Source organism: Macrotis lagotis, chromosome 4, assembly GCF_037893015.1.
Source record: "Macrotis lagotis isolate mMagLag1 chromosome 4, bilby.v1.9.chrom.fasta, whole genome shotgun sequence".
Classification (NCBI taxonomy): Eukaryota; Metazoa; Chordata; class Mammalia; order Peramelemorphia; family Peramelidae; genus Macrotis; species Macrotis lagotis.
Window position 1 is genome coordinate 107,151,609 of NC_133661.1, and position 26,125 is coordinate 107,177,733.

Below are 26,125 nucleotides of genomic sequence, written 5' to 3' on the forward strand. Positions count from 1 at the left end.
TGAATTATGATAATACCCATCCTCAAGTTTATATTCTAATAGAAGGGATAAAGAGATTGAGAGAAAAGGGGGAAGTTGTTAGAGATACAAACAAAGGAGGCTGTTATATAGCCATGGAGAGAAAGTAGAAGAATATGATTCTATGAATTCATGGGATCTAAATTATATTGTGGTTCAGATTAAGATAATTGAGGATTGTGAGCAAAACATCTTTCACTGTGACTACCAGTAGGCTCTAGGCAAGTTGAACCAACTATAGGAAAAAAAAAGGTAAGAGAGCAATATTTAAGGGAAATTGTAACTTCTCTGAGTTAATATCCTGCAAATAAATTTTTTTTCAGAAAGAGAAATACTCTGAGTCTCCCCAATAAAGATTACAGAATAAGCTGCGCCATGTAAGTTTCATTAATTACATGACCTATAGTTCACAGTCATTTGTACACTGATTAATTAAGTTTAGTAAAGATCAGACTGAGAACCAATAGGCCTAAAGAGTGCTAAAATAGGATCAACTTGGGAGAGAATACCTTTTATCTGTCATGGATCTCATAGTAATATGGTTTCATGAAACAATAGACAAGGATGGAAGGCTAGAGGGGAAATTTCTTCTAGTCTCCTGAGTCTCTACAACTTAAAGAGAGGCATTAAATCATATGGACAATCTACAATTTAGTAGATAGTTCTACCACTATGCCAATAGCCTTCTCACCATGCAGATGTTTCTGCTCCTACAGACTCTCTTCTAATTAGTAAGTTCCTTCTAAGCATCACTCTCCCATATAGTGTCTAGGCCATTCATACTCACTTATCTTAATCTGAACCACAATATAATTTAGATCCCATGAATTCATCATCTTCCTTTATTTAGTAATTTAATAGAATGAATATAGATAATAGGAATAATGAATTTATTTCTATCATCAAACATATACTTTGTGGTACATGGTGCTAAATTCTAGGATACAAAGAATGTCAAAAATAAAAATAATCACTTCTTTCAGGGAACCTATATCCTAAGAGGGTAGACAACATATTAAATAAATGTGCACATATGACATACAGAAGGGGCAAAAAAGGCATTCTTAGGGTGAATAGAGGAATCAAGAGCTCCTGTAGAAGGTAGCATTTGAACTGAATCTTTCAGGCATCTAAGTATATTAAAGGTAAAGGTGAAAAGAGAGATTCCATGCATGGGGGTGGGGAGGGAATTAAAGACCTAGGAAGCAGAAATGATTGTTCAAGGGCCAACAGTTGCTAAGTCAGGACTAGCCTGCAACTTCCTTAGAACTTATCCGGGGAACTTTCCATGACAGATGATTCTCAAACTTTGCCTTGTAAATATTCTTATGTCTCTGTACTAAGGGGTACTGGAGGAACCCACGGAACTTATAAAAAATTTACTTTTATAATTTATGATACCTGTTGGATGTCATCTATCTAAATCTATAAATATAATTTAAAATCTTACATAAATAACTGGGTAATATATTCATAATGATTCATTAAGGAAGCTGCTATAAGAATGAGAGAAAATGGCTTAACTTCAAGATTTGTATCAAGGAAGGCACCTGGATGTCAAAGTCAGTAACAGAATCCTGGAATGCATAGCCTGAGAAATGACTCAGTTTTGTGTTTCTGGCATTCTTATAATCTATTATTAAATCTAAGAGGACAGGAACAGTATCTATGGCTATTAGATCTAGAGTTTGGAGGATCTTATTCAAAGTTTTATGGGTACAGAACTAGCTTCCTGCTTATTCAAAGGACAAGGGAGAGAAGTAAGACCTGAGATTTCATAGTGATAGAGAACTCACAGATAAGTAAAACATCTACCAAGACAAGTTGGCATCTACTTTGTAATTTATTATTTTTAAGAATGGCCCAAGGGGACAGCTAGTTGGCACAGTGTGTAGAGCAATGGCCCTGGAGTCAGGAAGACCTGAATTAAAATCCAGCCTCAGACAATAACACTCACCTTAGCTCTGTGACCTTGGGCAAGTCACTTAACCCCATTGCTTTGCAAAAAAAAAAAAAACCCAAAACAAAAAGAATGGTCCAGGACACAGGGATTTTCCTCAGGGTGACAAAGTACTATTCAGTATGTGTCAATCACAAGACTTCAACCTAAGTTATCCTGGTTCTGAGACCAGTCTTCTGTTTGCTCTACTATGTTGTCTCTTATTTATCTTAATGTTAATATGACAGACATAACCAGCTGCACAATAATGTGGAGAATACTGAATTTGGAGGGTGAGAACCTGAGTTTAAATTCTAGTTCTATTGCATTGTACATTTGTGAGTCTGGGAAATCATTGAACTTTCTTGGCTCTCAGTTTCTTCATCTGAAAAGTAGAGTTGTTAATTGTCCTTTCAGGTCTAAATATATGATTCTTTCACCATCTTTTAATATCACATAAAGACTAAGTTAATTTGCATCCATTTCTGAATTTAGAAGCACCATGGACAAAACACAGTAAAGCCTTATATTCTTCATTGAAAAAAAAGGATCTTCTATACTTAAAAAAGTTCTTTCTTACTTAAAAAATAATATTAAACTGAAACTAGTCTATATGGTTAATGTCTCTCTTTAAATTGTAAAATAGAACAAGATAAAACTCCCTTAAATGTTTCTGCAATATCCTGGCTCCATAGGCTGCTCTCTTTATAATATTTCTGCAGCTGACCAATTATCATTAGTGACCAGTCTGTCCCCAACTTCTCAGATGTGTTGATCTCTATTCAGGTCATCTATATAATACCTATATCAGAGTGGCCCAACTAATCAACACTACAAGTTGCCAAGGCACAGTCAAGATAATTAGCAATCACAGATGCAGGATATTATTCCTATTTGTGATATCAAGACAGGGTAATCTCCTAAAGGCTAATCTGTTTGCAGGTAGCAATTTCCCCTGGTTTCCATCACGACCAGACATCTCAAGAGAAATCCCACGGAGGACAGTCAGCCTTACAGCATTTAATCAAACAACTCACAAAAAGACATGGAAAAAATGGTTAAAGTGCATCCTCCACTGCCTTTCCCTGTATCTGGAAATCATTTCTGCATATGAAATCCCAACCAGTCTTCAACATTCAGGACCAAAGCCATCTAACCATAAACATGTTTGTAATTTCCCTATACCACCCCTAAATGAAAATGAGATTTTCCTTTCTTTTGAACTCTCTTGGCATATCTTATTTCTCTTGTGTATCTTCACTAGTATAAAAGACTCTTAATTTTGTGTGTGTGTGTGTGTGTGTGTGTGTGATGCCTTTGGTAGTCTGCTGAAACCTAAAAACCTTTTCTCAGAATTGTTTTTAATTACATGAAAGAAAAAATATGATTACAAAGGAAACCCATTTAATTGAAGTACAGTTGTGTATATATATATGTTTTTTTTGCAAGGCAAATTGGATTAAGTGGCTTGCCCAAGGCCACACAGCTAGGTAATTATTAAGTGTCTTGAGGCTGGATTTGAACCCAGGTACTCCTGACTCCAAGACCAGTGCTTTATCTACTATGCCACCTAGCCACCCCTAAAAAAATATTTTTAAAAATGTTTCCATACCTCAAGTTAATGATCTCTCTTGTGTACTGGGTATTACAAATCTTTGTGGTCATGTGTGGTTCTTCTTGTGCCACTTTTCATCTTTTTAGTTTTCATAGTACCTTTCACAGAGCTTTCTTTGTTGTAAATATTATAGTAAAAGTTTGTGGTTAAAATAGATGTTGTATAATGTTTAAATGCTTTTAAGGATATGTTTATAAAATTATATTATATTTTAAACCAAATTCAAGCAAAGAGTGTATGTAAATCTTGTCCTCAAGGTGCTTAGATTCACAAGTTAATACAATGGATATACTGAACTTCTCCATTTTTCTCCAGAGAAACAAAAGAGGAAAAAGGATGAAAATCTAAAGTTATGTATATAGATTATAGATGCCATACCAGATTTATTTTTAATCTCCAAAAAATCTCCAAAAAATGAAAGGAAGGAAAATCAAAAAGGAGGCAGGTCACAGAATGCAAATCAGAGGTAAACATAAAACTAAGGAGGTATCAGAGGAATATCATCCTGAGAGAGAGAGATTCAGATAACAGTGAAACTCAGACATTTGAAGTAATAGAAGCTCCTTACAGTTGAGCCTTGTTTACTTTAATATCAAAGACACATTTGCAGAATGTTTCCTTTTTCGTTATAATACAAAGACTTTCTTGCCATTACAAAGCATTTTCCACCCTCTCTCCCTTCCCCCAGCAGATTGAAGAATGCTTTACCAACCAAACGCCTCCCAGTAATAATCAGTGCTTAGGTCCAACATGATCATAAGTTCCCTTGTTATTACTAAGGTAGAAGCCCCATTTAATGATATATTAAATGCATTATTCATTTATGTAATTCTTCAACAGGAGGTGGCTGGTGAGACAAAAATAGAATCATTCTATAACACAGAAACTGGTATATGCTGACTAGTGTAAATGAACTCTCTATTTTTGAACAATTTTCTTCTAAATTTCAGGGCTAGGTCTATTCAGGCCAATGTGTTGTTGTTTTCAGGCAGGAAACACAACTATTTCAGAGTAGTTTTTAACTGGTCTTTTTGTTTCTTTTTTCTTTTTCTTTATAAAATTGTCATACTTCTCAGAGATACATAACAACATGGAGGTAGGGATGGTAATTGTTTTCCTTTTAAGCCCAGCCCCTTTCATATCATGTAAAGAATCCTAATCATGAATTGACTGAGATGTAGCAGGTTCAAAATAACCAATCAATAAGTAAATATTTACCAATAACATACTACATACAGAATGCTAACCTAGGTACCAAATGGTAGTATTTAGATAAATCATAGTCTTTGCCTTAAAGAAGTTTGTGGTCCCACAGGAAAAGAAGAAAACTATATTTCATGAGAAGTGCAATACATTATAAAGTTAAATTCAATTCAACAAACATTTATTATATGCTCTGTGCAAGTCATAGTGCTGCCTGCAGTGGATACAATAACCATGAACAGAAGTTCTGGCCTTTAAGGAGAGCTTATATTCTACTGGTTATGTAGCACAATGCTACTATAAAAGATGTAAAGTTATAAGGATATAATTAGCTGAAGAATTGGGGAAATTTCTCAGGAAGAGATGAAGCCTGAATTGAACTTTACTGAATAGTTAAAAAATTCTTCAGATTGACAGCATTTGGGGCAGGGAAAATGTAGTATATAGTTGGTGCAGAGATATGTCCAAAAGACAGGGTGAATGGTAAGAAGCAACATGAGTAAGGGAGAAAGTTGACCTGTGACCCAGGAAGACCTATGTTCAAATCCTATAACTGACACATCAGGAACTGATGCTCACTAATGGGGAGGAACATGATGTTCCTAGGATAAAAATCATTGTAAGCCTGGTAGAAAGTGATCACTAGTCATTGAAAGAGGATAACTGATAGAGGAAAGGGCTATTCATAATCTGATTTGTATCCAAGGTTTTGAGACAGTAGATTTCAAAGGGTTCAGAAGAAAGATAGATAAGGTTTCATGGATTAAAAGATATTGGGAAAGTTAGCCCAAGAGGGATAGAAGATGCTTAAGAATGAAACTTGAAGACAAAAAAAAGTGAAAGATTAAAATGAGCAAGTTTGTATGTGTACATACATATACATATGTGTTACAGTCCTAGGAAAATATATTAGAAAGGCTAATATTCAGCATAAGCTAAGTTTGGCAAGTAAAATTAAATATAATGAAGAAGGATATTTTTAGTTTTATTTAGAAAAAGGGAGAATCAGAACAGAGATAGAAACTTTATTTGGAGTAGATGTGGCAGAGATAATTTACAATTGAGAGAAAGCATAGCTTTTGACTGCTATTTTATGCCTACTTTCTTTGCCAAAGAGAATGGGATAGCAATGATAGAACAAGCATGACCAAATGGGAATTGATATTCAAGATAAGTAATAAAAATAAGAGAGTACCTAAGTCCCCTTTATTAATTGAAATATGGCTCAGATCTAGTACAACCTCAGATTCTGAAAGAACCAATAGATAGCATCACTGAACCATTGTCAGGGAAAATTTGAAAGGTCATAGAACATGGGAGAGATGCCATAAAATAAGAGATAAGCAAATAATGCACTGATTTTCAGAAGAGAACAGTCTGTAAATTATAGTATAGTAATTTTGACTTTCATTTGTGAGACTATTTATAAATGGAATATTGAATAATTGGTAAAGCCAAAGAAAGAAGTAGACATTTCAAAGACATAGGACAAGTCATACCAAGAGATCTTAATGTACTGGAATATTGAGTTAAAAATTATAAGACAAAAGACTACTTTGAGTCTGTGATAATATTGACATATTGGTGGTTTTGTGGTTCTGGATAAATCATGTAATCCATCAATGTCTCAGTTAAAGAGAAATTACAGGTAATTCACCATTTTACATTGGTTTGATCAGTTCCTTGTTTGCAGGTACCTATTGCAGAAGACACTAAAGATAACCAAATGAATAAATGAATAAATAAGATATGGCTAATAAATTAGGATGGTGATAAATTGTAGAGTACCAAGCAAAGGGAACTCCCTTAAGAAACTTTCAAAATTTTTGAACAGAGGAAGATTTCCAGATCAATCAGTAATGAAAATTATTTGGACAAATGAATGAAGAAAAGATTGTTGGTGGGAAGACCACTAGATGATGTCTAGATGTGTAGTTATGGACAAGTCAGAGAAGGTGATAAATGTGAAAGAAATTACAAACATGGAGTTGATAGTAACCTGGCAGTGAAATAGAAATGAGAGGGGAAAGAAAAGGGAAACATGACAGTGAATATGAGAGATCAGGTGAATAGTGAACAGTAGTAATGATAGGAGAAGGAGTAAATGTGGGAAGAACAAGAATGAATTCTTCTGCACACAGAATGATAGACCTTGAGATCCAACCATTTCACATTATCTATGAGGAAATCAGTCAATGAGTATTTATTGTACAGTCAATGAGTATTTATATGTACACTGTGGAAAATACAGTTGATCTTCCTGATTCTCATTTTAGCCGTCTATCCATTGCTCCTGAATAGCAGTAGCTTTCAAAAAGGAAGGAAGGAAGGGAATTCATATTTGTTAAGTGCTATGTCCTAGAAACTGCCAAGTGTAATAGATATAAGCACAAGCAAAAAGAAAGATAGTTCTTTCCCTAAAAGAGTTTATATTCTAATGATGGAAGACATCACACAAAATGAAAGCAAAATAGATCAGAGATGGTTTAGAAGTTCAGAAAATAAGGAACAGATCCAAGAAGGGAATGAGGACAGAACAAGGTATCCTCCCTTCTCAAAATAAAAGGAGGCGATGAAACTCTTGACAAAATGCAACAGTGAGAGAAGAAAGTCAGGCCTTGTGGAGGATATTCTAGGGTGAAGAGACTGAAAGAGTTGTAGGCTATTCTGTAAGGAATCCCCAGGTGCTAAGGAAAATTTTAGGATTAATTTAGTCAAGGCATTTCAAGAAGAAACAGGATTAGAAGAGATATGGAAGAATACCTGAATGAACCAGAGGGATCAAGGAGAAATTTTATTGGAATTGTAAAGAACAAAATATATTTCATGGTAGATGACAAAGAACCATATGTTTATATTGATAATCCAATTCAATTGAGCAAATATTTATTTAGTATTTACCCTGTTATAAACCCTATGCTAGTTACCACAGGAAAACACACATGAAAAAGTCTTAGGTCCTTGTACTCTGTGAATTTATAAGTTAGAAATGTATGACATGTACCAAAACAAAATTAATAATGATTATGATGATGATAACTATAGCAGAGAAGTTATATCTGTGAGAACAGTATTATATGATGAAGAGCTAGGTTTGGATCTTATTGTAGTAATCCTTGAGCCAAAAATAAGGAAATTGGACTTTATTAAAAGGTAATAGAGAACCATTGCTTGATTGTGAGGAGGGAAATGTCAGAGTAAAAGTAGAGCTGTTTAAGAATTACTGTGGCATCACTGTGTAATGTGTTGCCATTTCTATAAAATGACAGTATTATATTATCATTTCCTTCCCTTAGTTCACCGTCTACTCTTTTCTTTCCTTCTATCTAATTGTGAGCATCACCCAACATTGAACACTCAACCCTTTAGTTTCTCTTACTGTATTTCCTCCCTCTGAAACATCATACATTCTCTCAGAGGGTGATTGTTTCCTGCAAATGAATAATTCCCACATTGGTATCTCTACTAAATATTTTCTTTCTTTCTTCTTCCATGTCCCATTTCTTCATGCATAATCAGTCATAAAATCCTTATCAATGTTTCTCATTTTCATTACTTTTCATTCTCAATGTCTTTATCTTTCTCATTATCTCCTTTTCAACAGACACCTTACTGTGGACACTAGATACATTGTAGACACTTTAGACACTATGGACACCATAAGGAATGCCAGTAAACTAAGTCAGTTCTGTTGGATTTGAAGATTTGGAGGTCATTGTTTTGTTTTTAATGGAAAGGAAAGAAAGAGAAGCCTTGTTTGTAGAATTTAAGAAGGAAGTAAATTATTTTTGTTTCTTTTTTATTTCTTTTTGCCAATATCCTTCATAGGAATATATTAATCCTTTCTACTTTGTTACTTGTTACTTGTTACCCTGTTACTTAAGTGCAAAGAGTTTGCTCCCTCTCAGCATTTATCTGCTTTGATATTACTCATAGACCTGCCCAAAGTCGCAGGGCATTGTTCATATAGAAAAAATAGAAAATCTAAGGGAAGGTAGGATTTTGTGCATCATATTCGTCAACTTACTTATTTCAATTACTTAAATCAAAAAGGTTTTGTAGATTGAAACCTGCCAGATATACCATGATTACTTTAACTTTCAGTTTTTTACTTATGCAGTTCCCTTCTCTTCCCTTCACCCAAATTAATGTCTTCTAACCAATACGGTCTGCCTCAAGTCCCACCATTTCCACTCTACCATAAAGCTTTTCCTAACTGACTTCATCTCTTTACTGCTCTGACTGCCCATAGGACACATAATCTAAAAAACTTATTCTAGTACTCATCTTTAGCCTTTACATTTTGCTATAGTTCATTTATTCATTCATCCAGTCATTCATCCATTCACCAATCCATCCATTCATTTGACACATTTCTTAAGCACCAGTCATTTGCAACACATTGTGCTGCTAGGAATATAAAACTGAAATAAGATGTAGTCACTTTCTTTAAGGAGCTTAAGACCTAAGAGTAAATATTTGACATGATCAGAGATTAGAATATAGATCAAATAATAATTTCAAAAGAAGAGAATATTATGCAATGAGATGGCTTTATTTCAGTTAAATGTTTTAACAAATATTTTTTGCATGCTTATTGTGTTTGGATTACAAAAATGCAAACCAAGGTCCACCACCCCTCAAGGACCTTCCATTTTACTAGAGGATTATGGAATCAATAAATATAATATTAAGTAATAGGCAGCAGTAATAAAGAAGAAATCCAAGTCAGTTTCACTAGAAAAGGGGGGGCAGCTAGGTAGTGTAGTAGATAAAGCACCAGCCCTGGAGTCAGGAGTACCTGGGTTCAAATCCACTCTCAGACACTTAATAATTACCTAGTTGTGTGGCCTTGAGCAAGCCACTTAACCCTGTTTGCCTTGCAAAAACCGAGAGAGAGAGAGAGAGAGAGAGAGAGAGAGAGAGAGAGAGAGAGAGATTTCATTAGTATAGAAAAAGATGAGGAAATTCCCTCTCCCAGAACTAGTTTGCAAGTTGCATACCATTTTATCAAGTTTTCTCAAGAACCGGGAGGTTTAGTAAATTGTCTGGAGTGACAGAACCAGAGACAAGAGTAGAATACACTTCTTTCTGGCTCTGAAGCTGGCTCTCTATCCACTATGTGCATTGCTGCTATAGGGAACCTGAAGCAAAAGAAAGCCTTGTCACCTCTCAGAGCCTGTCTGCTCATCAATGAAATGAGGAGGTTGAATATGATTAATTTTAAGGTCTCTTCCAGTTCCAAATCAATGATTCTAGAGATAACATCTGCTATATATTCTCTATTTCCCACAGAGCAACATAAAGTGCATGACAATAGTAAGGACATAATGAATGTGGAAGGGAAGAAGGAAGGAAGGAAGGAAGGAAGGAAGAAATGAAGGAAGGGAGGAAGAAATGAAGGAAGGGAGGAAGAAAGAGAGGAAAGAAGGAAGAAATGGAGAGAGGAAGAAGGAAAGAAGAAAAGGAGGGAGGGAGGGAGGGAGGGAGGAAGGAAGGAAGGAAGGAAGGAAGGAAGGAAGGAAAAGGAAGGAGGGAAGAAAAGAAAAAAGGAAGTTAGGAAAGAAATTCAGGTCATACTGAAGAAATTAGGTTTAGACTAGTTCTGCTATCTTGGAATTTGTTTGTGACAGAATTCTTTCTATACTCAGGTACCGAAAAGTTGTTTCCAATAACTGCACGGATGGAGTGAGGGAGCAGTATACTGCCAAGCCCCAACAGTGTCCAGGCAAGGCTCCCCGGGGTCTTCGTATCGTCACCTCTGATGGGAAATTGACTGCAGAGCAAGGGCACAATGTCACCCTCATGGTACAACTGGAAGAGGTAGGACAAGAAATTCATCCCTGTTTTCCACTGGGCTAACTGGAATTGGGGCTGTTCTGCCCCAATGACCTTAGACTTTCTGGAATCACCTTGGCAAGTGATATTAAAAGACCAGTCATGAGACATGCAATCTTCTCACAGTGACATTGATGTGGAAGGAGTGTCTCCTCTCATCCCTTTTTTTAAGAATGCCTCAAAGTCATTTTCCCTCTTCTCCAGTCATCCAAGGATACTTCAGAAAGGACAATTTTGAGGAGCTTCATTATTGTGCTCCTCATTATCACTCATTCTTCACTTTCAGAGGCACTGTTTTGATTTCACAGTTCTTCATTAGCACCTCAGCAATGTGTTTTCCCCAAGCGTGTACACACACACACACACACACATACACACATACACTCACACACAGAGTAACAACCAAAAATGTATTTACATTCCATCCTTTCTAAGCAAGTCTCTTTTTTACAAATACTAAATGTTTATTACCTCTTGTCTTAGAGGTAATGGGAAATGAGGTGTTCCTGCTAGCTGAAGATAGTTAACTAAAAGATGAAATCTGTTCTATTTTCCAAACAATTAGAATGCAATAACATTTTAGCATGAAGATTATTTAGAAGAATTTTCCTTTGGTGACACAGAATAGTCAGAGGAGACAGGAAGGGAATAAGCCTTTTAATGTGCCAGAAACTATGCCCCACCCTTTACAAATATCTCATTTGATCCTCAAAACAACGTAGTGGGGCAGGTGATATTATTTTTGCCACTCTACAGTTGAGGAAACTGAGGCATACTAAGGTCAAGTGACTTGACTAGAGTCACATGGTTTGTAAATGTTTTGCTAGATTTGAACTCAATGCTTATTGACTGCAGGTCAAACACTCTACTTAGGTTAGTATCTTGCATTGACTAGAATCAACATTATGATTTTGCCTTTTTACATACGAGTCATTAAAAATCAGATTACATGAGCCATGCAATTTAAGCCAATATGATTTAATAATGATTTAATAAATAAAAAGAACATAGATATAACTTCATATTCTGATTTCAATAGCTTAGAACTCAAAAGGACTTCATGAACCATGTATTCCAACATTTATTTAATATGAACTCCTGAAAATCTTATCTCACAAATCCAGACAGTTCTTATAGAGCTCTAGTGAGTTCTACATCCCATTTCACTTTTTTATAATACTGTTTGTTAATAAGGATCCCTTCTACACAGTCTCTCTCTCTCTCTCTCTCTCTCTCTCTCTCTCTCTCTCTCTCTCTCTCTCTCTCTCTCTCTCTCACACACACACACACACACACACACACAAGCTAAATTTGTTTGACATTTAACTTCTTTGAACCTCAATTTCCTCTTCTGTAAAAATGGAATAACTATACTTTTACTACTGCTTCATAGAGTTGTTGTGAGGAAAGCATTCAAAATATTTATTAATTATTGTTTCCCCATTGCCTTTACATATATATATATATATATATATATATATATATATATATATATATATATATATATATATATCTTTTTTTATTCAGAGAGTTCCTTGGGATTGTTGGGGCAGAGAGGGAGAGAGCATGATTGACTGGCCAACAGACAGACTAAACAACATATCAATTATGGCCATAGATCTGTAGTTACAAGGAACTTCAAAAGTTATTTAGTACAATCCCTATATTATAAAGATATAGAAACTGAGTCCCAGAGAACTTAAGAGGTATCAAATGTCTAGAGTGGAAGGGGGATTTGAATCCAATTCTGCTAACTTAAAATCAGGTTTTTTCCATTTTGCCCACAATAGTTCTTTGACTCTGAAAAGAAGGGAGTATAAGCTTTTTCCTTGTTCTTTTTAGTGTCAAGCTTAAATACTCAATAGTCACTTTTGATTTTTTTATTGTTTTTCCATCTACATTGCTTCTATTTTTGTGAATATGTTGTTATGGATGAATATAGTTGGTTGTTGTCCTTCATTCTCCAAGAGGACCAAAATGACATCACTATATTAGAATCATTACTGAATGTTCAACTTTGATTGATCAGACTAATCCAAGCTTAGATTACTCAACCATAGGGCACAAATAGTCCATGTGAATATTTGGGGTAAATTTTCTAAATTTATCTACTTTTTTGTTTCTTTTGAGTTTTGCAATTCTACTTTGCTCAAAGAACACAGTATCTTCTCTGATGAGAGTATGCCATGCTGGAGAGTCTTGTGCCAGAGTCTCCCATGTCAGGCAGTCAATTACAAAGTTCTTAAGAGAGAACTTGAGAGTGTTCATATATCACTGCTTTTGACCATCATGTGAGCTGAGCATGTGCCCTGTGTGAGTTTGCCATAAAATAGTTTTTTAGGCAAAGCATACATTTGATATTTTTCACAATGTGACCCCCCCATTGGAGTATTACTCCTTGTAGAAAATATACATATACATATGTATAAATGTATATATGTGTGTACAAACACACATATACATTTACTTCTATATTTCCCATGCTACTTTCTCTGTATTTATGTATATATATATATATATATATGTTTCACCCATGCTTTTTAATATATACAAATTCATATATATATATATATGTATTTATGTATATATATTTCCCCCATGCTTTTTAATATATACACATATACATATTCTATGTACATATGTATCATTGTGTTTATATCTCTATTGATCTATCTTTCCTGTTTCTGCCTACTTTTTTAATCAGGTTATATGTCTTCCCATGTGTCTCCATGTTTATCACATTCCTACAATACAATGATATTCCATTCTATTGTTTAGCCATTCCCATCCAATGAATAGCTGCTGTTTTCCAGTTCCTTAGTGCTACAAAAAAGTACCATTATGAAAATGTCATTGTATATGGAACCATTTCTGATTGTTTTATGTCTTTGTAGTATTTTCCTAGCAGTGAGATCTCTGGGTCAAAGAATATGGATACTTTAGACAACAGCATTTTAAATAGTTAAGATCACAAAGACTTTAAGATGCAAAAAAGATATCAATTCACATTACTAAGTGTTTCCTCCTCTTGGAAATCCTATACCAGTGACATCACTGCTCCTTATCCTATAACTATCATATTCCTATTCATTAAATATATATGCTGTTATTAGATTGGCAGCATGATAGGATAAAGTGTATATTAATGATAGAATCTCTAAACTTCAATTCTGACTCTGACATAGCTATGTGAAAAGAACCTTTACTTCTCTAAACCTAATTTTTATCATATGTAAAATGGAGATAATATTGAAACTACCTCTTTTAACCTGAGGAAATTCCTTTGAAACTCTTAATATATCTGTTAATTATGGGTTGTTTATTACTTTTAATAGAATAAGTAGGAAGAAGAGGAGGAGTAATAATTTAGAGTATAGAAAAGTAGAAGTTTGCTATGTGTGGGGGGACGGGGCAGAAGGGAGGGTGTCTTTCTCCCAAAGATGAGGGAAAAGACTGCAAAGACATTTTTCATATTCTATCCTTCATATACTTCTTTGAAACTTAGGAAATTCTAACTACATATAGATGACTATTTCATACCAAAAACCAAATTAAGATCAAAATGGGTATGTGATTTAGACATTAAAGCTCTAGGGTAGCACTGTATCATTAACCTGTTGGATCTATAGATAAGGAAAGAATTTATGACCAAACAAGATATAGAGAACATTATGGGATATAAAATGGATAATTTGGGATACATTAAATTAAAAAGATTTTGCACAAATAAAACTGATTTACTCAAGATCATATGGAAAGGGGGCGGCTAGGTGGCGCAGTGGATAAAGCATCGGCCCTGGAGTCAGGAGTACCTGGGTTCAAATCTGGACTCAGACACTTAATAATTACTTAGCTGTGTGGCCATGAGCAAGCCACTTAACTCCATTTGCCTTGCAAAAACCTAAAAAAAAAAAGATCATATGGAAAGTAAAAAAACTGGATAAAAATGTTTTACTGAAAGTTTCTATGATAAAGGTCTTATTTCTCAAATATATAGAGGACTGAGTCACACTTATAAAAATTGAAGTCATTCTCCAATTGCAAAATAGTCCAAACATATAAGCAAGCAGTTTTCAGATGAAAAAAAATAAAAACTTTCCTTATGAAAAATATTCTAAATAAATACTGATTGCAGAAAAGCAAATTAAAGCAACTTTGAGGTAATACTTCACACTTATCATATCGGCTACTATAACAGAAAAGTGAAATGCCAAATGTTGGAGGGAATGTGGGAAAGTTGGGCTACTAATTATTCTTAGTAGGGTTGTGAGCAGTTCAAACCATTCTGAAAAGCAATTTGCCTCAAAGGCTATAAAATTGCACACTTTTTGACCTAGCAATAACACTTCTAATTTTGTTTCTCAAAGGTATAAACAAGAAAAACAGAATTTTTTCTAAATAAAAAAATATTTGTACTAACTTTTTATAGGAGTAAAAAATTAGAAATTGAGAGAATAACATCAAATGGGAATTGTCTGAAAAAGTTGTGGTATATGATTATAATGGAATATTATTTTGCTAAAAGAAATGATAAGCAGGATGCTTTCATAAATAACTTGGAAAGACTTTAAATCTGACCTCAGACACTTAATAATTGCCTAGCTGTGAGACCTTGGGCAAGTCACTTAACCCCATTGCCTTAAATAAATACAAAATTAAAAAATATGTTTATAAAAAAATTCTGGAGGACTCATGATAAAAAATGTTATTCACCGCCAGAGAAAGTGTTATGAAGCCTGCATATAAATTGAAGAATACTTTTTAACATGATTTTTCTCTTGTTTTTTTGTGGGGGGAGCTGTATTTTTTTATAACATGCATGACCTGTAGGAAATAAGTTTTGATGACTATTCATGTATAATCTATATTAAATTAATTGCTTTTTTAATGGGGAGGCAAGGGGGAAGAAAAAGATTTGAGCTAAATTTTTTTAAAATGTTGAATTTTTACATGTTTATAAAATAAAATATTTTTCAAAAACTTAGAAAATTCTAGAAGTATTTCATCCTTTGGTTTTAAGAAGGCATAGGCCAATGAGTGGATTCCTGCCAGTTATTCAAGTGAACTTAATGAATAAGAAAGAATTTTTTAAAAAAAAGCTATTGGGATCTTTAGGGCAAAAAATCATCCAGTTGTCTCTCATCTCTAGAAACAACAGTTTCCTTCCAAGATGATACCAAATTTTTTTGCTCAATTATGACTTAAAGAGTAAAAATTATTTGAGTTGTAGGCGTTCATGGTCAGGCAATGTTGTTTTTCCTTCTCTGGAAAAATACAAGTTGTAGAGATCTGGAACACTACTCTCACTTGGGAACTGCTTTGATCTGGATAAAAATGATAAGGAAAATACTCCAGTTATGGCAACCAGAACTTATCTGTTCTACTTTCCTTGTAATGAAAAGCACATCAGATATCTCAAATAAGACTGAATATTGTAGGCATAGTAATGACAGTTCAGTTTCAAATTGTGCTCTTGGGAGTAAGAGGAGAAAAAATAAAAAAGTCATTTCTTTCAAGTTTGGGAACCCATCTCAAAACCACAGAAGTGAAATGTCTTGCCTTCTCCTGACAACCCTACCCATCTTCTCAATGCTATAGATCTGTCAGCTTAGAGTACTCCACCAAATCAGGATGGAAGGGAGATCAAACTATGGAAGTCACATTCAAAGGTAGAATTGAGTCTAAACGACTGAAGAACTCTCTATTTCCCCATGAGAAGGAATTGCCTGTCTCAGTTCGTTGATGCTGAAGAATTTGACAGAGCAGTATTGTATAAGATTTAATGATATAGAAAGAAGGACCTTTTTTGTTTATGAGGGTCCTAGGAAACCAGAAATAAGCAGAGAAAGGTTTTGGCTTTATTGTTTGTTTTTTAGGAGCCTAGATTTTCCTGGGATTAGAAGGACCTCACCCTTCATACTTTCTATAACCCCTGTTACTGTGCTCTTCAAAAGGCAGCCAATATATGCAACAGATATGTTATCCTTAGATAGAATGTACCTCTCCAAGAAGGGGTGAAGACCTCTGTGTTCATGTCTTTAAAGCAGCACAGAAAGTGCCACCATTCCAGCCCATTAAAGTCACAGATTTATAAAATTGTGAAGACTAGAAAACTATCTTTAGAAATTGTCTTGTAAAGACAGGGTCATCACAGACCTCCTCAGGATACCTTTCTTCTAGTAAAAGACAGGTAGATACTTCCTCAACACCTATTCTTTACCCAACACCATTCTTGCTATCTTTCTAGGGAAACAAAGATGGATAAGGACTGATCTTTGCCTTCAAAGAGATAATTTGCTGTGAAGTTAACATAAATACATTATATAATATAGTACAATACAATGCAATAAAATATGATGTGCCTTTATTAGGTTCCTGCTATGTGCAAGGAAGACAAATAGATGGATCAGTGGAAAGCATGCTAAGTCTGAAGTCAGGAAGACTCATCTTCCTGAGTTTAAATCTGGCTTCAAACCCTTACCAGTTAGGTGACCCTGGGCAAGTCACTTCACCCTTTCTGCCTCAGTTTCCTTATCTGCAAAATAAGCTGTAGAGGGAAATGGCAAACTATTCCATTTTCTTAGCCATGAAAATGGCAAATGGAGTCATAAAATGTCAGATATAATTGAAACATATGAACAATAACAAATGTGCAAGACATACTATAGCAGATTCTAAGGTTATGAAGAGAACAATGAAGCAGTTGTCCAAGACAGATGAAACTCTTCTCCATGAGGATTAATTCTACAAAAGAATATTTAACCGTTGATTCAAGACAGCATGTGATACATGTCATTTGAATGAACTATTTGATAATTAATAGAAGTAACTGATGAGGTGGCATAGTGGATAAAGCACCAGCCCTGGAGTCAGGAGTACCTGGCTTCAAATCTGCTCTCAGACACTTACTAATTACCTAGCTGTGTGGCCTTGGGCAAGCCACTTAACCCCGTTTGCCCTACAAAAACCTAAAAAAAAAGAAGTAACTGATGAAAATAGCTTGCTTTATATTAGGATGTTAAACAAAGTTTGCTTGGAAGTAGCTTAAAAATCTTTATCTTAATAGTTTTTAATCTAATATTCAATAAAAATCTTATTTATGTGAAATTAAAAATCTCTTCCCCACATATTCCCCTTTATTCTACTATGATTAATATAGTCCATCCCAACAATCTCAAATAGGGATCCATTATAGGACGGAACAAAGGGCAGGGTTTCTCAGCAACATGATCCTCAGAAATAGCCTCTAGATAAGACTTTGCTTCAGCATATAGAATATTTTGTAGCCTGAGGCAATTGAGAACAAATGAAGCATGTGTAGGAATTGGAAACCTGGTCTGGTATGTGTTATTGAAACCAAAACTCAATGGATACCCTGGACCTTTCCTTCTTCTATCTCCAATATTCCCAGACCCAATTGGAGGTGCTCCTTAAAAATACTAAAGCACAGTCAGAACTCCTGAAAAATGCCATTGTTGAAAAACTGCTCTGAATATTGCAGTTCCCTATGGTATATACCATAACAGGCAAGGGGCAAGAGGAAAAGCAGCTTTGTTTCCATCTCATACATACAGGGGCATTTCCAGCTTGAAAATATGCTTGCTAATTATTTATATGCTTGTTCATTTATTCATTTACTCATCTTTAGATTCATTCATTTATTATTATCTATCTATATATTTATTTATCTGTCTTTTCATCTATTTATCTATCTGTCTTTCTATCTATTTCTCAAGAATAAAGAAAAAAATTGATCCAGGAGCTCCAGGAGAGAGGAGAGGAAGAATTAGGGAACTTCATTTTCTGAGGCAGACCTTCTTTAACTCTGCCTGTACTCTAGGGGGTGGATCGAAGATGTTTGCTGAGGGAATGTAGTATCCAATGAGAGGCAATATCCCTCTTCATCTCAGGGAAGGCATAAGATGAATATCCGCAATTCAGCCAACTAACGAGCATCTAATGAGCCTATGGACTTTTACAGGAACTCAAGTCACTAGGAGAAATCCAATGGAAAGGCCTTAAGGCATGTTGTGGATGGAGAGAAGACTAATCAGTCTTAAGGACTCAGCAGGGCGGATTCTGAAGACATTCATTTAAGAGGACTACTAGGCAGTAGTGTCTGCATGTTGCAGAAGATAATTAAATCTGCTTTAAACAGCTGTAAGAATAAAGAGATGCAATTCAATGCATAATTTAAGACTTTTAAATTAAATCTGAGGCAAGGGACTAAAATTAAAACTTTGATCTGTATCTCATTGTTTTAACACTTCAATTTACATACAAAGACTGGCACTTAATAAGGAAAATTCATGATTATAACTTCTATGTGAAATTTAAATCCAAAATGCAGGGCTGTGTCCTCATTAGATGGATTTGAATGAACCCTAATTTCAAGCACACTGACATACTAACAGCAGCATAAAGTAATCACAATGCAATAATACTTGGTGAAATTGTGTGAGGCTGCTACTTGTGCCAAGGGAGAAAGGAGGTGGCTCTTGGATTGATCCTTTCTGAGGCCTCCATTTCTTTTCATTCCTCTAAGGGATCCATGTGCTTAGTCTTGAGGATAGAAATTGGTGGAATTGTTTTTCATCATGCTAATCAGTAAGCAATCCATTATCAATGCTTCCTGATCTCTGTTAGGCAACCATGCCTAGGGGTCAGCTGCATATTCTTTCACAAATTGGAAGGGGTTAGACATGGGAGAGGCTTCTACATTAATTATTTACATTTCTTCCCAGGTTTACCTATTTTTTAAATTTAGCAGAAGATGACTTTTCTTTCCACTTGGTGTTAAAAAGGAAGCCCCCAACTATGGCCATTCAGCTCAGGAGATGTGGCCTTAGAGATCATGGGAAATTTTCCTAGGTTTTAGGTCACATATATGATTCAAGTATATTCTTAGAATCATTGTCCCAGGAGCCTAGATCTATGATCAACCCTATCAACATAAGTGTATGACTTGAATGAGGCAGGAGGTCCACCTTGGTCTTTTCTTATGAGTGCATGAGTCCCCAGTCTTTTGGATTTACACTTTACTACACTCCCAAGCATGCACAGCTTTTCACCTCAGAACCTTTAACCCCTCAGTTTTGTGGAGCATAGCATCAATATACTGTGGGACTTGACAGCTACAAGAAGGCAATCAGTCAAAGTAGCATGCAACTGTGCTTTTCCAATAGTTTGCAGGAAATTGTCAATAATAAGGTAAAAATCGTAATGCAATTTAATTCAACAGATATTTCCTAAATGTATGAGGGACTGAATCATGATAATAGTCCTATTTTCATTTAGCTCTTTATACTTTTCCAGCACTCCATTTGTTTCATATTTAATCTATACTCCCATTTGGTCCTTTCATCATCTTGTGGTGTAAATATGTCATAAAAGTAGAATTTTAATAATGACAATCATATTCCCACTTTATAAAAGGGAAACTAATCTCCAAAGATTATATAACTTGTGGCAAGATCAGAAATTCTAGATACTGAAATATGATCTTCTTGAAATACAGGAGTATGTCTTAATTCTTGTTGCGACTTCCCCAGTATATAAAACATCATACATTTCTCATGGGAAATACTGAATGGATAAAGAATGAATAAATAGTCAATAATAAAGGTAAAAATAGACCATGGATCATCTTTTTATCCTGCCTTCTTTCCACTGAAGTACATATTTCAGAATGCCTGGCATGTAATGAGTGTTAACTTCATGCTGAGAAATGGAGATGTATAAAACTACGAGGATAACACTTGCATTACTTTGAAATATAGTGTGCTCTGGAGATAAAGGGTAGGGAAGAAGTGAGGTAGGGAATAAGCATTTATGCAATTGCTACTATCTGGAGGCTTTCTATTAAATATACTTTACAAATTTATCTCATTTTACAGCTGAGGAAACTGTGGCAAACAGAAATTAAATGACTTTCCCAAGGTCACATAGTAGTAAGTATCTAGGGATGGATTTGAATTCATATCTTTCTGAATACAAGCTTGGCATCTACTCACTGCATTACCTGACTCCTCCATATAGTATCACAAGGCCAAAGATCTTGTGGAGTTCCAAAATTGCCCAACCTCAGCTGAAAGAACCTGAGGCAGAACTCTTAGCCAATGACCTTTTATTCAAATTCCTGGTCCCCTCTAATGAAGTGGGTCTCATATTTTCCTCACAATCTGAGATTTCTCTTTTCTCCAAGGTTGTAGTTTTACAGTGCTTGATCACCTCATAACAAAGATGAAACAAATTACAAATGCAGAATTTTATCAGTTATCTTTGACACTCTGGGAAGAGTTTCACAAAATGCAAAACAAATGGACTAATGAGAATACTTTATAAGACTTATCTTGATCTTTCAGAAGGTCCTGATGAACATAGCCAAGGGCTGAAACAAAGACAGAACATAGACAGGTATCCAGGACCACTTGCTGAGCAAGTGATGGTCAATAGAGGAAAAACAAGGAATGGAGGAGCAATAGAAATAGCTAGAGAATTCTCCATGCAATTGAGACACCTCTTCTAGACTGGGTTTGGTCACCTTAACAAAGAAAAACAAAATTGGATGTCCTCTAGTTAGCTATCTATGATTAAACAAGTGAACCTACAATCGGTATTTTATAGCTCTAGGGCCTAATATCAGAACTTATAATCATATCAGAACTTATGGAGTCACATCAAATTGATCAATACTGATTGGAATAAAATCGGGGTCTATTATAGCATAACTCACAATCTAAAGCTGGAAGCTCAGAAGCCATCTAATCTAACCCTCTTATTTTACAAATAGGGCCCATAATAGTTACATAATTTACCTATATCCAGGATATAAGAAATATCAAAGGTGGGATATGAATCCAGTTTTCTCTTACTTCAGATCCAGAAATAAAACTGACATAGTGCTATTTCATCCTAAGGGACAGTTTTTAAAGATTGCCAAACTTATATTTACATGTAAAAAGGTGTTAGCAGCTTTCCTATGGTCAGGAATCAACAATATAAAATAAGAAGCCAGCCTTATTATATTCCCTTTGTAGTAAAATGTGAGGTCATAGCTGTAGTGAAGTAGAAAGGAAGCAGCCATGCCATATATGTAGGTGGCTAAGCCATTTCTTTCCATGACTGTTGCAAATGTTTTGGATCATGAGAAGATATTCAGAATAATAAAAAAGTTCATCAAGTCCTGGAGTGTTTAAAAAATAAGACCTACAAAGTCCCTCTACCATTTGCCATCTCTAAGAGGGTAGATATAATGTCTCAAAGAGTGTTCCATTTTGTGGTGCATTCATAACCTTGACTTTTTTAAGTTATTGGGGCTTTCAGATTTGACTTCAGTTGCAAAATATAATGATAATTTTCCTCTGCCACCTTTTTTGACTAGCTGTGTATGATCCACTATTGACATCCATTGGATTGCATCTATCAGCACCTCTCCCAGAAAGTCTGTATTATTAGATGGAGTCAGTGCTTAAGAGAACCATCTTGTTGCAGATAGGAGAGAGGAGAATAAGTTTTATATTTCTGCTGTCAGCATTATGTAGTCATCTGGGTCCCCTGGGAAAATTGCCAAGATCACAACAGTCAGCTTTGGAATGTAAAATAAACTCAACAAGGCCATGGTGGATGATTTAAGACTAAATATCTGATCATCTGGGTAACTGTAAGCTGTTGCAGCTGACAAAGTGAGGAACTTTTGTTAACTTTCCACAATGGAAGTCCTTCTAGAAAGGATTGCTAGAGAGATGAAAAAAAACTTTCTGAATAGAATGTCAAGTTGAATCTATAACATTTGTCACTGAAAGACCCCCTACAGGGTGGATCAATCTATCAACTCCTGAAGTAGTGTCTAAAAAAGGTCATTCGGACATGTGTGTTTTTTGAGTAAAGAGTTGTATGCCAAGGTTGTGTGCTCCTGGGGATCCTTGGTTTCTTGGGTTATTTTGACATAGACCTATCAGCCATGGATATTGCACAGGGCATCAGTTATTAAATTATTTGTTGATAAATGGAATTGAGTATAAAGTGCACTCTATTTTGAGCCTTATCAAACAGTGCTCTGAGAAGAGACTATTCCTCAATATGAACCATTAGAGGAAAACTTGAGTGTATATTATAAAAAACATAATAGTTCCTCCTCTTTGGGAGCATTGAATTACTTTGTAAATGACAAATATGATGCCATGATTTTGTTTAAAAAAGTCAAATTATTTTCCTTTAAAAAATTAAATATCACTTTGCTTTCATTTTTTAGCTATATCTTTATTTTCATTGGTGTGAAAGCTGCCCAACCACCAGTTACCTCTGTAAACTCATCTTGAGTTTATCTTAGAAAGTTTCTTATGACACCAAAAAGTTGGCTTGCCTGTGTTACTTGTCAAAAATAGTAGTTGGAACACAGTTCTTTCTGATTCCCAGAGTAACCCAGACTCCCCTAGGTCATGATGCTTCTCTGAATGTCCATATTTTGATCTATTCAAAGAGTTTTAAGAGGCTCATGTATGCTCAATGTATAAATCCATTTGTGAAGGGGATTTATATAGGATCCCATGAAGGAAAAAAGAGATTGCTTTAGATAAAGTATTTGGATTTGCTATACTAGGGCCAATATTACTAGCATAATTGCTCCCAATGAGTCTCCTTATGTATATTTTATAGCAATAAAATGAGAACCAAGCTCATTTTTTCCAAGTGAATGTCACTTGGCAATATTAATGACCACTTAACCTGATATTTACTTCCCCTAGAGTTCACTTGTATGAAAATCTTGGGAGCTTATCACACAACTTTACTTGTTCTTTGATGCCATACTCTTGCTCTTCTTTCCAGTCTATAAAACTAATGGAGAAATAGAAATTGAGAACATAGTGAGACTTGGAGATCTAGCCCTTAAAATATCCTTTTAGTCACCTTTTTTGTTGAGATGATGCCCTTCTTATGATGTTAGTGCAAGAGTGAGAAAAAGATGTGGCCCTCTTTTCAACTTTTAAATATAAACATGTAAAGCATGTGTCTATGGATTTCACACATCTTGAGAAATTTATCTTTTTATTAGGTATGCATGAGAAATGTCTTCCTAAAGGCAACATCATTAATGCAAGGCAAGTTTTAGAATACTGATCATGGCATGTGGAAGTATCTTGATATAATGTAAACTGCTAGATTTTGGACAGATAAGTTGTGATAATTTCTAATGTGTTCCAATATTCTCTTTTGCATGTAGCAGAATAGATATGGAAAATATGCCATTGTACTTTGACCATAGAGTAAACCATGAAGAAGTCTCTGAGATATTCTCTGTTCATTATGCAATGTCATAGAGTCTATTTTTCTTATGCCAGAGTTGTCATTGTTGAGTTGCCATAGAATCTGTTTTCCCATTTCTTGCTGAAGTTTTGCCTCAGGAGTTGATAGGTTCACAAACCTTTCATTTCTGAGATTAATCTTAGTTTCATTGCTGGTTTTTGATATATTTGTTTTTTCTTTTAGAAAAGTCAGTGATGTCCTTAGGGGTTCATTTCTTGACTTTACTTCCCTTTTCTCTGCTATCACTGAGGCCTTCTCCACAACGAGGGTTCCCAGTTCTATGCTATTAGAATATATGACAGAAATCTAGGGAGAAAAGAAACTGAAAAAACACTGATATCTCATTCTCTTTTTTTACCTCTTTCAATCACCAATAAAGGGAACATATTTCATCCTTGTCTCTAATTCCTTTAAAAACCAATGTTGGAACTAGAGATATAAAATTCGAGGTCATGGTTGTTGGCAAACCAGTATTTGGAAACAATTCATAATTTAATAACTTGGAAGAGAGTGGGCTTTTATTCACTTATTAAATTTAATCAAGTCTTGGTTTTTTAAGCACAGTTTGCTCTGTTTACCGATTATTCTTATTTTTTGGCTACCTTCTTTTTGTCTTTTTACCTCCCTTAAAAGTTATCACTGCTCACTACTTCCTTTTCCATTTGTTCAAAGACCTGTTGGGCTAAAAGTGCAAACCTAGGGACTGAAAGAGACACATAGCTATATGTGAGAGATACATAGCCAATATGGCTACTTACTTATCCTTATGTAGTTTAATGAAGGATTCACAAATTAGAAAAAAAAGAAACAAAATGGTTTAAACTTGAGTAATGGCAAAAATCTGATAGATAAGGTTAAAGTTAGTGGATGAAACTCTGATTAATTTCAATATTCTGTTTATGGTGATTTTCATCATTGTAACTCAATAAGAGTTGCCAAAGATTCTGTAACATATTGTTCTGCTACCATGGATAGAGCACAATATCACCAGTGTAATGCTGATTGTACTCGCTTATCTCCAAGTAGCTATGATTTTAGTGGGAATGAGCATTTCTCTCTGCCTCAAGTTTATTATTTGTTAAATAAAGATATAAAAGATTATGCTGTCTTTCCTAGCTTACTGAGATATTGTAACCAGAATCCAAAGAAAGTTATATATATATATATATGTATGTATATACATATATATATAAAATCAATCTTTCTTTCTTTCTTTCTTTCTTTCTTTCTTTCTTTCTTTCTTTCTTTCTTTCTATTAAGGATTTGCCAAGTGATAGAAACACAAGTTGTTAGCATTACAATCATATAATTTTCATTGAAGTAACATATTAATTAATATCAATCTGAAAACCTATATGATATAATGAAAAGAACACTGGGATAATCAGATAGTCTAGTTGTGAGTTCTGGTTCTTCCACTTTACTAGCTATATCATGTTGGGTATGTCTCTTTAATTTCTCTGAACTTCAGGTTCTATATCTGTACAATAAAGAAAATGAAAGATATCTTCTAAAGTCATCTCTACCTTTAATCTCATAATTACATATAATATTTAAGCTAATTACTCTCTTTCTAGGAGCTTATCTTCTGTCATTTCCTCTACCATTCTCTCCCATATGTTTAAAATAGACCTACTTTCACTCCCACCATTTGTGATTATTGTAATCATTATACCTTACAGCCTTAAACTTGAGTGAAACCTTATGTTATAGCCAACATTTATAAGAATACCATTATCACATATTGTATAATTTCTCAGTATCATGAAGAACCAAAATACTCACTAATTTGGGAATAAAGAAACTGAGTCAGTTTCTGTTCTACGCCAAAGTAGCTTTGTCATCTTGAGGTAGATATTTAACATTCCTGGACTTTATGTTCTTCCTTTATTAAAAAAGGGGATTAAAGTAGATGTTCTTTAGTATTTTAAAAGTCAAATGAGATATATATGTAAAGTGTTTTGCAAACCATTAAGTGTTAAGTGATAAGATTTTACAACAGATTCATATCAGAGTTCCTTTAAAGCATGAGTTGCTTTAGTGTATTTCAAAAAGATGATTGAATTTACACCAAATCAATGAATATGCAGCTTTTATCTATATTTATAAACAACTAATTATAATTAGATGTAATTTAATTACTCATGAATCAGTCTATAGCACTACAAGGTGATACTTAAATTGATTCTAAATACTATGTCAATAAG

The 26,125-nt window shown here is 34.6% G+C and overlaps 1 protein-coding gene across 4 annotated transcripts in view; it reads left to right on the top strand.

Moving 5' to 3' along the window:
- The window catches only part of SORCS1 (sortilin related VPS10 domain containing receptor 1), a 741,634-nt gene that overhangs the window by 639,940 nt on the left and 75,569 nt on the right, over positions 1 to 26,125 (top strand). For all 4 annotated transcript variants that reach the window (XM_074233753.1, XM_074233754.1, XM_074233751.1 and 1 more), the window contains exon 18: positions 10,427 to 10,598. In XM_074233753.1, the coding sequence (XP_074089854.1) occupies positions 10,427 to 10,598 (172 nt within the window). The remainder of the gene's footprint in view (positions 1 to 10,426; positions 10,599 to 26,125) is intronic.